Here is a 16,668-nt window from a genome sequence, read left to right as displayed (position 1 = left end):
CTAATCAGTATGACCATATAAGATGAAGCTAGGCGAAATGAACCCCAAGATAGGAACACAAATTTTTTCTTGCTATTGTTTTTAGTAGATTTATAATGTGCTATGTGACATTTTTGTTTCTTTGGTATGTTCCCCCCACATGGTATAACCCCTGTTTTCACTGTATTTGATTCCAGTGTCCTGCATCTTGTATATACACTTTTATAATTTGGGGAAGGGAAGCGAAAAAACAAAATGCCTATGTGAAAAATCTGAAGAATGCTTATTTGTCATACTGTATTTTATGCCTGAAGCCATGCACAGAATTTATATTTGGCATTAACAAGATGTTGTAACACTTTGGGGCAAAAATGCAACCTAAGAGCCCTGCACCAGAGGCCAAGATGGAGAAGACCTCCACAGCCACCATGACATTCCCCTTGGTACTGTGGTAGACAGGTAGAAAGGTGAGCCACACACTGCAGAACACCAGCATGCTGAAGGTCAGGAACTTGGCTTCATTGAAGGTGTCAGGCAGGTTCCTGGCCAGAAAAGCCACAGTGAAGCTGGCCAGGGCCAAAGAGCCCAGGTATCCCAGGACACAGTAGAAGGCAGTGAGGGAGCCTTTGTTGCACAGGATGATGATGTGGCCATGTTCAGACTGTGCATCTGTGTCCACAAAGGGAGGAGAGGTTCCCAGCCAGAGGCCACAGAAGGTCACCTGGATGAGCGTGCAGATGGGGATGATGAAGTTAGGAGCCCCTGATACCAGCAGCCACCTCATCCTTCTCCCAGGGGAAGTGGCCTTGAAGGCCAGAACCACAGTCACTGTTTTGGCCAACACTGTAGAAACAGCTACAGTGAACACAACCCCAAATGTGATCTGCTGCAGGATACATGTAACTGTGTTGGGTCGGCCAAGAAAGAGCAAAGAACAGAGGAAACAGAAGATGAGGGAGATGAGCAATATGTAGCTGAGAGTCTGATTATTGGCCTTGACAATGGCAGTGTCTTTGTGTTTAACAAAAATTCCAAGAATAAAGGCAGTTAGCATAGAAAAACAAAGACCAATGGCAACCAGAGCCATTCCCAAGGGATCTCCAAAAGCCAGGAAACTTGCAACTCTCAAGAGGCACTGTGTCCTCTGTGTGTTGGCATACTGATGATCTGGACACTTCACACATTGTTCCATATCTGGTGAGACATGTAGATTACCATTACTTCTTTTTATTTACCTCATTTGCTTCAAAGAATTTAGGAAATTTTTCACATAGGTGAAATCCTCAGATGTCACATTTACTATCTTAAAAGTGTTGTTGTATTTTTTCCAAGCCATACCCACTTCCCATTTTTATCTTCTTCTTTATTGAGGATTTTTATTCAATATTGTTTGCTCAATGACTATCACAGTTATTGATAATGTAAACCTTGGTGTATTGTAATACCATAATAAATTTTTTATACTTTTCTCACTGTCATTAAGAGTTCTACAATCAGCGGGGAGAATTGGGGGGAGGATGGGAAGGGATGGGAAGGGGAAACAAAGGAGGAGGCTACAATGCTTGATAAGAAATGTACTCATTATCTTGCCCATGTAATTGTAACCCCTCTGTACAGTATTTTCACAATAAAAAAAATTATAAAAAAGAAATGTACTCATTATCTTGCCCATGTAATTGTAACCCCTCTGTACAGTATTTTCCCAATAAAAAAATAAAAATAAATCCAAAAAATACAAAAATTAAAGTTAGATTTATACAGCTTACATTGCCCTATATGTTTCTGTAAGACATTTATTTTACCCTATGGTATATTATCCTCAATTTTATTTCATTATGTTTGTGTACCCTGCTTATTTATGAAGCTGTAGAATGAATTGTTAACTTTTGGATCCTCTATAGTCTTGCTGATTTCTTAAACTGAATTCAGCTTACTAGCCCTTGCCCTGTGCCAAGAAGAGTCCTGGGCACTGAGAAATAAAGATACATTATGCTACCTATCATTAGACACATAAGATTGGAGGCAAAGAAATGTGAATTTGGAGAAACCTAGGCCAGCTTGCTCTCTGCAGGCTCAAGATCAACCATACTACATAGAAAAGAAAAGAAATAAAGATATGTGAGATCCATGTTTTCTGTGTGGGTGAAATGTAACTTTTAAAATGAACACTCTTCTTCTAAGACTTATGTTTAATTTCATGTTAGAATTTGTATTTGTCCTAATGATTAGTGATAAGAATGATTCCTGGAGATAAATTGTCCTGCATTAAACTGCAAAATTGTACTAAATATGTAATTCAAAGCCATGTTCTATCGTATTGCCATTAGCAATACCACCACTTATTTGAATTTAGTTATTAATAGAGAGGAGAATGGGCTATGTAATTGTAATACACAATTTTTGCTTTGACTTATTTGGATTGAGGAAAAGTAAGAACAGAGAAAAAATTTCTTTATAAGTCACAGATTCACCTGTCCCATTAGTAACCTCATTTTCTTGGCAAGGTGTACAATCAAAGCAACAGGCAGCCTTCTCTTCCTGAGGAGATTTCCTGAATCCAGGACCACAACTCTCACTGCAGACAGAGTGAGGAGTCTGAGGAAAGACAGAGATGTGTCGGTGACTGTTCAGACTCATATTGAACACTGCAAAAAGCCATTTGTTAGAGAATGGGAATTTTAAACAGGTAAGTGCAGTTGATTTCTTGAATTCTGTTATAGGTTCCATATTTCATGGTTCCCAAATACTATGTGCTACAACCTTGATTGCTAGCTAGCCTGTTGAATTAATGAAACGTATGGGATCTTTAAAAGGTGGAAAATAGTAGTGAGAAAGTAATTTCTTGTATAAAAACCTATGGAATTTACTTGAATTCATGTCATTGTATGTTGTCTCCTTTTCATCTGTGACATGGGAAAGAGCAAGGAGAAGACACCTCTTTTAGAGTGTTATGTGAACCCCAGGACCATTGTTTCTTTCATTTTATTTTCTAGTGGCCATAACAAGATTATTGTCACAAGTGCCTTCAATGATTCCTCTAACCAAAGTTGGTTAAGTAGAAGGTTAATTAACCATTGAATGAATCTCCACAGAAGGGGGCAAAAGAGACCTTTCAATCTGATGAGCAACTCCTCAGGTATTTTATCACAGTGTTAGAATCCCACTGAAAAAAAGGTAATTACATCTTATGTCAATATTCAAAATCAACATGTAGAAACATATTTAACTCTTTTTGTTCTGATCCTGGTGCTCGAACTCAAGGCATGAGCACTGGACTTGGCTATTTTGGCTCAAGGATAGCACTCTACTTCCTTAGTCACAGATCTACTTCCAGATTTTTAGAGGTAAATTGGAGAGAAGAGTCTCACGGAGTTAGAGCTGACTCTAAACTATGATATTCATATCTCAGCTCTATTAGTTGCTATGATTCTAGGAGAAAGTTGCTGGATCTCAGCCAAGTACTAATTTAAAGTGTGACGTTTGCTGATTCGTGTATTCTTAAAATCACTATTATTAGATCCAACTCACCTCTGTAGTTTCAATGGACCACTCTACCATATCTTCAGATAAAGACAATTGATTGTCATGTGGGGCATATGGAGAAAACATTCCTACTTTCACCTCAAGTTCAAGACCCTCTGGAAAATTCCAAATGTTCAGAATGTCATACTCTGCCTCCAATTTTCTTTTCTTGTTCAAAATCACTTGATCTCCAGTAGGATTGTAAAACTGGATGGTCTTCAGAAAAGTATGAAGCTAAAAGGAGACATCATCTTATGGTCAAGTACATCCCAGTATTAATTTAAAAAAAAAACTTGAAATAAAACAAAGGAGGAGACAACAATGCTTGTTAAGAAATGTACTCAAGCCGGGTGGTGGTGGCTCAAGCCTGTAATCCTAGCTATTCAGGAGGCTGAGATCAAAGCCAGCCCGGGCAGGAGAGACCATGAGACTCCTATCTCCAATAAACCAACAGAAAACCAGAAGTGGTGCTGTAGCTCAAGTGGTAGAGCACTCACCTTGAGCTGAAGAGCTGAGGGACAGCGCTCAGGCCCAGAGTTCAAGCCCCATGACCGACAAAAAAAAAAAAAAAAGAAATGTACTCATTACTTTGCTTATCTAACTGTAAGCCCTCCTCTGTACAATATTCTCACAATAAAAAACATTAAAAATAAAAAATAAAAGCTCCTGGTTGCCTTTTACCCCTGATTCTGAATTTAAGAATAGTGGATACACCTAGTGAAATATCCCAGAAGAAAATCTATAGAGGAATCAAAATAATCAATATGAAAAATAATCTTTCCTGGTCATGCAGATAAAAATATGATGAGTTTTTTTCCAGAGAAATCATTTTGCTACAGCCTGCCAGAATCACTCACTCTTTTGTGAATGTCTACAGTTTGAGCTTGCTAAGTGTTTAATACCAAAAGTTGAATAAAACTCAGTCACTTATGAAAAACATGGATAATTGTTTTCAGCAAATCATCCTTTGCCATGTCTGAAAAAACTCATAGGTAAAAGCTGAATTTACAATTTTCACAAAACTAGGTATGAATATGTTGGCATTATTGATAACTATTGAATTTCTGGTGGATCAAGGATGTAATCCCAGTTAATCAGGAGACTCAGGTCAAAAATCATGATTCGTAGCAAGCCTGGGCAGAAATGTCAGTGAGAACTTTCTCTCCAATATACTACTCAGAAAAAGTAGGAAGCAGTCAGTGCATTAGCGTTGGACACAGATATTGTGTCCAAGCTCAGACACTGTGTTCAAGCTCCTGTGCTAAAATGAACTTATAGGAAGATGGAATATATTTTATCCTTGTTTACTGGCCTGTTGTTTTCTTAAGAACATATCCACATGTCTAGAATATGTCAAAGACATTGAAACATAAAGAATTGCATAAGATTTTGAAAAGCACATGAAATATTTAAAGTTTTAAATGTGAAACTACATTTGTTCAATTTTGTACTTCCAGTAATTTCTGATAATGCAAACATAAAAGCTTAATATTTGAGACAATTACTTCAAATACTGACATATGTACTCATTAATATCAGCAACCATGATATTTATGACATAGGAATACAAACATATATGTATATATAGACGTCTCTATGTAAACATATAATATATACACAGAAACACATGCATATATACAGAAATATTTAATTTCATACAGTAAGAAACCAGAATAGAAAGTGCTCATGGTATGTGTACTCCCACATAAAAGAACTTACCTGAGCAGAGGAAGGCAGTGCTCCTTTTCTATTTCCCATTGATTGAACTTCTGTTTGATGAAGAAGCATCTCATGGAGAGCCTGAGCCACAGCATATACAGCATTGTATATATTGTAACTGTCTCCAGACATAGTCATTTCAAAAATATGCCCAGGTAACCAATCCAAAGAGGCGTCATGAGGACAATTGTCCCATGTTACACAGTCAGACTCTGAGTCAGAGCAATTAAAAGAGAGAAACCACAACTTTGCAAGAAAAATGTCTTCTGGATATTTGGAAGGGTTAACTGCCTTCACAAAATCTGTGAATCCAGCAACTTCTACATGATGGTGTGTAAAAATAAGAGGAACATGAAATGATCCTAGCATGAAATATCTCCTTTTCAGGGTGAAATCCCACTGTGAGTTCATGATACAAACTTTGCCATGTATAGCAATTTGCTCAATCAATACCATTAAACCTAGCAGTGAATCATTATCACCATATATGATGAAGACACTTGCTGAAGATAGATTTATCTCATTATGAACTGCTGTGAGTTTGAATACATGTGCCACATCTTGGGTTGACATCACTAGCTGATAAGCTACACAAACTCTGTTCTTGGCCATCTCTTCTTTCAACTCAGCCAGAAAACATGAACTATTCTCATCTTGTGAGGTCAACAGTCCCACCCAGCTCCAGCTGAAATGGAGCAGTAAGGAGACCATGGCAGTGGCTATTGATGTGTCTTTTGGGGCCATCTGATAGAGAGCAGGAAACTTCTTATGGTCACTCAGGGCATGATCAAAAGGCCCAAAGGTAAACTAAAGGGAAAGAAAATTGGACACTCCATGAATGAGAAGATTGCCATCCATCACAGTCTCAGTCTTGACATCTGTTAAGAACCAGTTGAAGTAGGTGGAAGGTAGCTTTTGAGTTTTTGAAAAAAATAATTTAATTGCTTTTGAATAGTTGTACAACATATCAATAGACTTGCAAATTGTCTCTTGATATTTGTCACTATTTCCATCAACTCTTCCCCTCTATATCAACCTGTCTCTCCACAACTTGTCTAATTCCATTTTCACACTTTCCCATTGACTATTATGTTGATTTCCCCCATTCATTCATTCCTTATTATTTTGAATTTATCCCTTAACTCCTACTCAACTCCTCCAAGATATGCCTCGTGTTCATTTTTTACACTGTCAGTAGATAAGAAAAGTTACACTATGGAGTTCCATCCCTCTGTATACCATACGTTAGTCATATTGATCATGTATATATGTAAATGTGTATGTGTGTGTGCCATATTTCTTTCATAATACACCTTCATATTTTAGATCTAATTTTCACATATAAGAGGACACATTCACCTTTTCTCGTTCCAAGCCTGATTTACTTCATTCAACATAAAATCTTTCGTGTGTGTGTGTGTGTGTGTGTGTGTGTGTGTGTGTGTGTGTGTGTGTATGTGTGTGTGTGTCTGTATACACATGAATGCCAATACAGGGGCACAAACTCGTGGCCTCTTGCACTTCCTTGGCAATTTCCCTGAAGACTGTACTAATGGAGTCACACATTCACCTGCTCTTTGCAGGCTAGAGATACAAGTTTCCTGATTAGTTAGGATTACTTGTGTAAGCCATCAGTACCCTGCTCAACATATCTTCACACTGCAAAGTTATTTTCCATTTCCTGATTTATTAAAGAAAATTGTTGATAAGGATTAAAAAAATAAATTATCCAATTGTCTGCTCAAATCTTCCATCAGTTTTTCCAAACTGTCTAAAAATATATTTCCAACTACCTTTGAGTAATTATGACATGCCACAAAATTTGCTGCATTCATGAATAGAGTCTCTTCCCATCTTTCTTCTTTAACATCTGAAATACCACCAAATTAATGTTTTTATATCCTTCCATAATTCCTACCCTCACCTGTGGAAATCTGTAGAGTCCTAGCAATGTCCCAATCTGGTCAGATGTTATTCCTGATGGTCCTGTAAGTACTGCTATAGACCTGCTGTCTCTCATACAGGAGTAGTTTGGAATCTTGTACTTCCCAAAGAGACAAATGAAGGGATTCTTAAACATTGTCCAAGCTCTGAAGTGAACATCATAGATATCAAATCCCAGAGTTAAATTATGTAAAAGATCAGAGTTGTTGTTGATCTGCTCAATAGCAAAAGCTAAGGCCAAAATACACTGATAGTTCTTGAAGATAAACCTGCACAATGAGTAAAGAAATTGAAGAGTATTTTAAAACTTAAGACTTTGATACATTAAATACTTGCTTCTTTGTCAATGAATATGTTCAAATATTACTCCAATTAGAATGGAATGTAAATACAGTCTCTTATGCTTCCATGTAGAATTAGGTAAGGACATGAAAGACATTTGTCATGAATGAGATTCAGATAATTATTTAAGTTGAGAGAGAGTTCATTTTTCCCTATTACCACATGCACCACAGCAAAAGGCAACTATGTACACAAGTATTGAAAATAATTTTTGTGTTTTCAGTCACACAGTTTATGTTATGTGTTTATATGGCAGGTCAGGCTTACTAATGAATGTTTAATTTAAGTGCAATTTTCAGAAGCAAAGTGTTATTTATGCTCACAGACACAACATATTGAATAGCTCTTATAGATAACAACCAGAAAAAGAGCTGAAATATCAGGGGAGGGAATTTTACTTTTATGTAACAAAACAAAAGGGATGCATCCAATTTCAAGGAACTCATTTTGGAGAGAGGAACCCATGACATGAGGTTTGAGGAGAGAAATATAAGTAAGTTTTGCATGGAAATCTTAGTTCCACACTGCCATGTAAAATGCACTGGTCACTACTCTCTTCCCAATACTTTTAGACTGAGATACTGAAAATGAAACAATGGAAGGAAACAAGGATTATCAAAGTACAATTTTTACTTTCTTTCTCTGTGTCTTGTTTGTGTACTCAAAGATATGTGTGTGTGTGTGTGTGTGTGTGTGTGTGTGTGTGTGTGTGTGTGTGTGTGTGTGTAAGTGTGTGTGGACATTCCAAGGAAATAATATAAGCTGGGCACCAGTGGTTTACGCCTGTAATCCTAGCTACTCAGGAAGCTGAGATCTGAGGATCACAGTTCAAAGCCATCCCTGGGTAGGAAAGTCCGTGAGACTCTCACCTCCAATAAAAATCACTAGAAAACTGGAAGTGGCACTGTGGCTCAAGCAATAGAGCACATGCCTTGAACTGAAGAGCGCAGGGACAGTGCCCAGGCCCAGAGTTCAAGCACCACGACTGACTACAAAAAAGAAAAAAATCAATATAATGAAAAAAACTAGCAATGTTTAAAAGGAAACATTTCAAAGGCACATTGGAAATACAAATGAAAGGATGAACTTTTTCAATGTATACTGTAGGTATATCTGAAGTGATCACAATGAACATCAATCATATTTTGAAATATTTTAAGCAGAAGAAAATAGTGAGCTCGATGAAAATCTAATTGAACATACACATTTGGAGTAATAAAATTTAGGAATGAAGATGGTGAAAACTGTTTGTCAAAAGTTGACTAGAGTATTTTCCACAAAAGGAAATGTAGAGAAGGGAGCCAGAAACACAGCTTCCAAGAAAGATAGCCTCTTTCACAAACAGTGCTGGCAAAATTGGCTATCTACATACAGAAAAGAGAAGCTATATGCCCATATATCACTTTGCAACAGAATCAACTCTAAATGGATCAAAGCCTTTAGTGTAAGTCCAGACACTGTGAAAATATTATAGGAAAGGCTCGGGAAACACCTAAGCCTTTTAAACACAGGGGAAAACATTTTAAAGAAAAATCCAGAATCACAACAGCTCAAATAAAGACTAGATAAATGGGACTTTATTAAAATGAAGAGATTCTGCATATCAGAAGACATAAGAAGATAAATGAATAGCCCGCAGAATGGGAGAAAAATCTTGACTGGCTATACCTCAGACAATGGGGTCCTATCTAACATATACTTAGAACTAAAAAATTAACATCACAAAAAGAAAATCCCCAACTCAACCCAATCAATAAAAGGAACGAAGACCTTAAGAGAGACTTCTCAGAGGAAGAAAAAAATGGTCAACAGATACATGAAGTAGTGTGTTCAACACCTCGAGAACATTAATTTTTTTCTGTCGTTTGTTTCTGCTCTGCTTTATTCCCAGTAGTCACAGTTTCTGATTTCGGTACCCATTTTCTTCTATATAAGTTCAGCTGATTTGAGAAGGGAAGGGGAATCAGAGAAACAGAGGGACACAGTGAAACATTGCAACCATGATTTTCACTAGGCACTATGTAGAAAATGAACTGGATATGTTGTGGTTGGGGATAAGCGGGAAAGACAGAGAGAGTGATGAAAAACAGACAAAATTCAAAAAGAATTGTACTCCTTACTCATGTGCCTGTAACCTCTCTGTATATCAACTCTACAATAAGAATAATATATGATAAATAAATAAAATTCCCATAAATAAACAGGCCCTTCACAAACAATGAAATTGCATTGACAATAACAGATCTCGCTCTCCAGAAATGCCCAGCTCTTAATGGCTTTACAGCTGAATTCTAAAAGCCCTTTAAAGGATAATTTTCACCAGTAGTCCTCAAATTCTTCAATGAAATACAAACAGAAGGAATACTACTAATTCTGTGAAGCTAGCATTACACTCAACTCCAAACAAGAGAAGGCCATACTGAGAAAAGACAACTCTATATCTTTCTCCTCGATGAACATTTATGCAATACCTCTCAACAAAATACTGGCAAATAGAATCCAACAACTGATCCAGGAAATCAAACATTATGATTAAAATGGATTCATACCAAGGATACAAATCTGGTTTAACACATGCAAGACAATTAACATATTATAGTGCACAGCAGAAGCAAGGGCAAAAGCCACATGATTAACTCAATTGAAGCAGAAAAACCTTTTGACGATATCCACACTCCTTTATGATAGGAATCTTAGGAACATTTCTCAATGTAAGAAAGACTATGTAGAAACAATCTACAGCCACTTTTATGTTTAATGGTGAACAACTAAAGATATTTACCCTAAATTCAGGAACAAAACAAAGATGTCCCCTTTCTTCAAGGATGTCCATTTCTCTTCAACATAGCATTGGAATTCTTTGCAAGAGCAGTATGCAGGGGGAAATTATTTAGGGGATCCAAATAGGAAAGGGAGAGTAAAACCATCCCTTTTTACAGATGATAAGATCATGTACATAAAGACACCTAAAATCTTCTCTTCCATAGCTACTAAAATTGATGCTGAACTTTGACAAAATAGCCATGTACAAAATCCACTCACAAAAATTAAATGCCTTTCTTTATGCCATTGACAGAAGAACAAGGCTGAAATGACAATAACACCCCATTTGCAATTGCCTCAAAAATATAAAATACCTGGGAATGAACCAATAGGGGAAAGACCACCATAGTAAAAACTTTAACAATTTGAAAAAGGAAAGTGAGGAGGACTTAAGATGATGGAAATATAATCTGTGCTCCTGGGCTGGAAGGATTAGCATTGTGAAAATGGAAAAACTGCCCAACGTAATTTACAAATTCAATACAATATGCAAAACATCTCAACAAAATTATTCAGAGACAGAGGAAGCAATCCAAAACTCATAGAGAATTAGAAAAGATCATGAAAAGCAAAGCAATTCCTAGTGGTCAGAACAATGTTGAATGAATAACAATACTGAACTTCAAGCTCTATTAGACAGGCATAATAATGAAAACAGTGAGAACAAAGGAGAATATACTCAAGAGAGGAAAACAAAGTTGAAATTCCTATGTGCATCTAATCATGTAAAATAATATTTATCAAAAAGAATTCCAGGAAATGGGAACAAGAGGGTTTTTTTCTTTGTTGCTGTTTTTGTGAGCATAGAGTCACAGAAATGGTGGAACAAAGGGTGAACAAATGCAGCATTGCTACTGACTAGACACTATGTTGAAAATAAACTATAGACCTGGAGGGTGTGGATGGGAGGGAAAATAGAAAGGGAAGGGTGGCATTGTTGGAAAATAAATGTTTTCTTCATCTTACTTATGTAACTGTAATCTCTCTGTACATCATCTTTAAAATAGCAATAAAGAATATATCAACATGAAAAAAGAAATGGAATAGGGCAGGCCAAGCAAATCAAAGGGAAAAGAAAGCAGAATATATATAACTTATCACATCAAATAGACCTTAATCAAAGCAATTAAATGTGCCAAGTTTGTAATACAATTATTAAATAATCAGATCAATAAGATGACATAACAACACTTGACTCTCTGTAAGCCGACTTTGAGATAATCCTCAACAGAATAATAGCTGCAGATTTTCTGGAGACACCCTCCAGACCAAGTCAACAGGGAGGTATCAGTATTAAATTTCACCCTTGATTGGATGAGCCTCATATCCACCTACAGAACATTTCACCCAACATAAAAGTGTTTTGAAAAGAGTGAGTGAATATAATCAAGGTATTTGGCATGCAGTGTGGAAACACACATGAACCAGATACTTAGCACAAGCACCACATTGTATCAAAATTGGCAAGCATCAGTTAACATCAGTGGGCATCGACTTAAGTCAAATCTCTCACCTACTGATGTCTAAATGCAGTGTTCTACTTATCTACAACAAAGACTTAGTCAATAAGTATTTCTATCTGTAGTCAATAGCAAGCATAAAATTTTACTAACCCAGACCAGACTTTCCTTTGTATCTGGGGGTAACAAAGAAATATCCATTGGCTGAAACCATGATACTCAGCATGGCTATATTAGCACCTTAAGAAATACTCAAAATATATTTTGGGAAATTAAAAGAATGAAAATCAGCTAAACATGGGTAAATAGTGTGGATTATAAAGAATAAGAATAAGCTAAGCCGGACAGTAGTGCCTCACACCTTTAGTCTTAACTACATATGAGGCTGAGTAAGGATCATGTATTTAAGACAGCTGGGGCAAGGATGACTGTAAAACTCTAATGTCCATTTAACTACCAAAAGCTGCCAGAAGTGGAGCTGTGGTTCAAGTGCTAGAGCACTAGCCTTTCACAAAAATGTTCAGGGACATTGCCCAGTTTCTGAGTTCCCAAGACCAGCGAGAGAGAAAAATAAACATTCCAGTGACATAAAAAAATAAGTACATGCACCTTCTATAGTACAGAAGAAAGTAATTCCTATCCTGGGATATCTGCTATAGTTGTTATTCTAGCATTCAAAAAGGAGTGCCAGTGATAGATAATAATATTATCTTGCAATAGAAATCAGATTGTTTGCTAGAATTTCTTGAAATATGTGAAGTTATTTTTCTTTTCCTTCCTTTCTTTTACTATAGCCAGTTATTATTGAGACTCTGTGTTACAGACAAAACTTGAAAAACATGCATGTGCACAAGTAAAGAAGAACTCATCTTGAGCACATAAAATTCTCCCCCAAGGAATCCTTCATAACATTGAGCTGCCTGGTAACACCTGGGTTGTAGAGCATAGCTGACATGAAACAATGCAACAATGCCACAAGGCTTAATTTGAAACAGTAACTGCTTGTGTACATTAAGTGTGTGTGTGTGTGTGTGTGTGTGTGTGTGTGTGTGTGTGTGTGTGTGTGTGTGTGTTGCATGCAGGTGCATGGGCCAATCCTAGGGCATGAAATCAGTGCCTAGGCACTGTTCTTGAGCTTTTTGGCTCATGGCTAACACTCACTTGAGCCACAGCTTCATTTCCAGCTTTTGGCTGGTAAACTAGAGATAAAAGTCTCGCAGATTTGCCTGCCTGGGCTAGTTTCAGACCTCCATCATCACATATCAGTCTCATGAGTAGTTAGGATTACAGGTATGAGCTACCATTAGAAATTTTTATCAATGTTCACAAAATATAGGTGTTATTTAACAAAGTTCTCAGACTACTGGCCTAGGAAATGTAGTTGCAGCCTTTTAATACAGATCCCATGCCAGTGACTCAGGATGATTGTAGTAACAACACTTCATTTTCCATAGTGACAGCTAAAATGCAGGAGATATAGGCATGCTAGAGTAAAGTGAAGCTCTTACAGACCTAGAAAAGAGAAGTGACATGGAAAGAAACAGAGTCCTCTTCTGCTAGCAGGCAGAAAATCACTCAACAGGAGATATAAGACAACATAATAAAACTGAGTTGCTCTGGATGCAATAGTGATAGAGGTCACTATAGAGGGACAGAGATCTGTGCATGCCAAGAGTTCCCTCACCCATCGAACATCCTCAGAATAAAAGAGTAAATGGAAATAAAATATTGAATTACTTACATCTTATTCTCTTCTTTCCTGGAACCATGGATGTTATTATGATCTACTCCCAAAGTGTAGAGAGGAAAAAACCCAGCAATCATTATATCTCCAGCCATGTGTGCTCGGTGCTTCATTGTAGAAAAGCAGGTAGTGTCAGCCAAGGACCTGCCAGGGAGGGGAAGATGGAGAAGGAGGAGTGTGAAAGCCAAAGGGCACATCCCTGAAACCTCTGCCAAGCAGAAATTCTGGAAGGAAGTGAGACCCATAGTTTCAGTTATGTATATGTATATGTGCCTTTTCATTAACAAAAACTACACTATAGCTCACTTCTAATCAAAGTCTCTTGTGAGTCCTCAGAAGTAATATGTAAGACTGTTCCCAGGGGCTCTGCATTTGTAGTCTTGCCTAAGGAAGAAAAACATGAGTTAGAAAACATATTTGCTGATTTGCCTTCTTCACCACAGGCCCTGTGATTTCATCTGAGACCACAGATAGAGAGGCCCCAGAGATGGAGTTATCTTGTGTAAAGTTTGTCCAAAGTCTATGTTAAGAAACTATTTGCATAAAAGTCATTTGCGATGATGCAACTTGATTGTATGAGATCATACCATGTCATGTGAATAGTGAAATGGCCAGAAAAAGTCTATGCCTCTGAGTTATCAACTAAAGTTATGAGGGCATTGTACCTAGGGTGGTGAGTCACACACACCATATCTAGGCACACATCTCTCTTTGCAAATAATATCTCATATTTCAATGCCAAAAAGATGCCAGCAGAAGGCTTTCCAACAACACAAACTCACTGATGAAGAAAGACACTGCTGTAACAACCCATTTTCCCCAGTCTCCCACATCTAAGGGAAATTGTACCTAAGAATCTTGAAAACCAGAGGATGCAGAAGAAAGAATTAAAGACGAGAATATAACAGAAAGCACCTTCCATCTTTATGGGTGAGCACAAATATTGTTGAAATGCCCAATTTATCAGGAAACTCACAGATTCATTTCCTTCAAAATTCCAATGTTTTCCTTGACAAAAACAAAACATAGTTGCTTAAAATTTATGTGGATTCACACAATTAATGAAAGAACAAAACCATGAGGACAAACAATGCTGGAAATATGGTAAACCTGGTTTCAAACTAAACTATACAACCACTGTAACAAAGTCACATTGACACTGGTGCCAAGAACATCTGGAAACCAGTAAACATAATAGATGATCCAGAACAATCTCACATAGATACAGCCAACTGATTGTTGACAACATTACCAATTACATATAGTGAATTCAAGATTGCTCTGTAATAAATTTTGTTTGTAAAACTGCATTGCCACTTGTAGAAGACTTGAAATAGTTCCCTGTCATTCCATTAACATCCTCAACTTAAGAGCCTCAAATATGAAACCATCACCTAGATGCATAAGGGAAACAGTTGAAGCAACAGACAGAGGTTATGCTTTTGTAAGTAGTAGTGAAATAGCTTAAGAAAGAATAGCCTGGTCTGTGGCTCTGTTTTAGATTCTGGTTTCCATATCCAGAACATTAAAGAACTGAGCCAGGCATGGAGGCTCATGACTGTAGTGCAAGGGGCTCACATGGCTGAGATTGGGATCACAGCTCACACACAGCCCAGGCACAATTTTCATGAGACCCTCTTAATCAGTAGCTAGTTATGATGCTACATGCTTTGTATTCAAGCTATTTTTGTGTGTGTGCTGACGAAGATGGCTGAGATAAGGAGGATTGAGACTCCAAGCCAGCTCAGGCTAAAAACAATATCCTGAGATTCTGTGTAAATAGAAGAAGCTGGATATTGAGGCATATGCCTGTCATTCCAGCTGTGGCAGCAAACATCAATAGAAAGACATGGACATATAGCAAAAGCAAGATACTATCGCAAAAATATTCAGTGGAAAGAACAGCTGGAGTTAGGGCTCATTCTATAGTAACTGCCTATCACGGTTCTCAAGAAACCATTGACAAATGGGTGTGTACCAGATTGAAAGAATCTGCACAGTTCACAAAGGAGCTGAGAGAAATCACTCAGGCCCTGTGTTCAAGCCATAATACTGGCACAAAATGATCAACAAAAATAAATGGTGGGAATGAAATACAGGTCATGTCTTGTGGTGGAGACAGAAGGACATGGAGATGTAACAGCTTCCACATGATCAACTTACTTAATATATGTTTATGAATATGAGATAATGAGATTTGTAGAAATCTTTTTAAAAAGGATTGGTGTTGAAGGATATTATTTGTTGTGTGTCTAAAAAAGGTACCTTGCATACATACATGGAAATATCAAATTACTTTAAAAAACTACTTTTTTCTATTCAGTTTTTAAATTTTAATTATCTTTATATGATTGTACAGTAGAGTTGCCTTTTAACAAAACAGGTTATGAAGACCACATATTTCTTGATCAATGTCACCCTTTCAACAATTCACTCATCCCTCCCTATCCACCTCTTCCATCTTTTCATTTTGTAGGATATATATTGGATATGTGACTACATTCTCCTCTTCATTTGTCCACACCTTTCCCCTGATTTGATCCCACCTTTTTGGAGTACATGTTTCCTGGTGTTTTATTTTGCAGAAATTTGGCTTTGCCTTTGTAAGGAATTACATTATTTGAATTCTCCTTTGAATCTACTGTATTTCAGTTAATACATTTGAATATACTTGCATACCATCCAGGCTTTTACTTTATAAACTATTTCTAGCTTCCATACATAAAGGAAAATATTCATCCTTTATTTCTCTGAGCCTGACTTACTTTACGTAGTATACGTTTTTTCCAGTTTTTCCATCTCATTAGAAATGGTACATCATTCATTCTTATGGATAAACAAAAACGTATTGTGTATGTAGACCACATTCTTGCTTACTTTATCCATTGAAGGGCATCTGAGGAGATTCTAGACCTTGGTTATAATGAATAAGAATTCAATGAACATTGTGCTCATAGCATAATTATATCCCAGTTAGTAATCTATTGGGTAAAAGCCCAGGAGTACAATTCTACTAAATAGTAGGGTAGTTCTATGTTGTGGTTCATAGGGTTTCAACTCGGGGCTTTGGGAGTGTCCATGAGCTTTTTTTTTATTTATAATACTGTATGGAGGGGTTACAATTATATGGACAAG

At 37.0% G+C, this 16,668-nt stretch overlaps 1 protein-coding gene and 1 non-coding gene across 2 annotated transcripts; one reads left to right on the top strand and one right to left on the bottom strand.

Moving 5' to 3' along the window:
• Positions 1-262: 262 nt before the first annotated feature.
• Positions 263-13,646, bottom strand: LOC138813684 (vomeronasal type-2 receptor 116-like). The gene is made up of 6 exons (XM_070002071.1): positions 13,531-13,646; positions 7,145-7,433; positions 5,221-6,027; positions 3,508-3,735; positions 2,451-2,574; positions 263-1,173 (listed from the first exon to the last, which is right to left on the bottom strand). The coding sequence occupies exons 1-6, from the start codon at positions 13,644-13,646 to the stop codon at positions 263-265; spliced, it is 2,475 nt and encodes an 824-aa protein (XP_069858172.1).
• LOC138814361 (small nucleolar RNA SNORA38) lies at positions 1,923-2,075 on the top strand. Its single transcript, XR_011367948.1, has one exon. It is a non-coding gene; the product is annotated as a small nucleolar RNA SNORA38 (small nucleolar RNA).
• Positions 13,647-16,668: the final 3,022 nt, after the last annotated feature.

This window comes from Dipodomys merriami, unplaced genomic scaffold (assembly GCF_024711535.1).
Source record: "Dipodomys merriami isolate MVZ:Mamm:240054 unplaced genomic scaffold, mDipMer1.0.p SCAF_6, whole genome shotgun sequence".
Lineage (NCBI taxonomy): Eukaryota > Metazoa > Chordata > Mammalia > Rodentia > Heteromyidae > Dipodomys > Dipodomys merriami.
This window is presented reverse-complemented; position numbering and strand designations above follow the sequence as displayed.

Bases quoted from the DNA above. Each gene is read 5' to 3' on its own strand.
- LOC138813684 (XM_070002071.1), bottom strand. From the start codon at position 13,646: ATGAAGCACCGAGCACACATGGCTGGAGATATAATGATTGCTGGGTTT. The intron at 6,028-7,144 runs GTGAGGGTAGGA...CTTTCCCTTTAG, and splicing joins GACTCTACAGATTTCCACAG to TTTACCTTTGGGCCTTTTGA. The intron at 2,575-3,507 runs GTGAGTTGGATC...GTCTTTCCTCAG, and splicing joins GGTCCATTGAAACTACAGAG to ACTCCTCACTCTGTCTGCAG.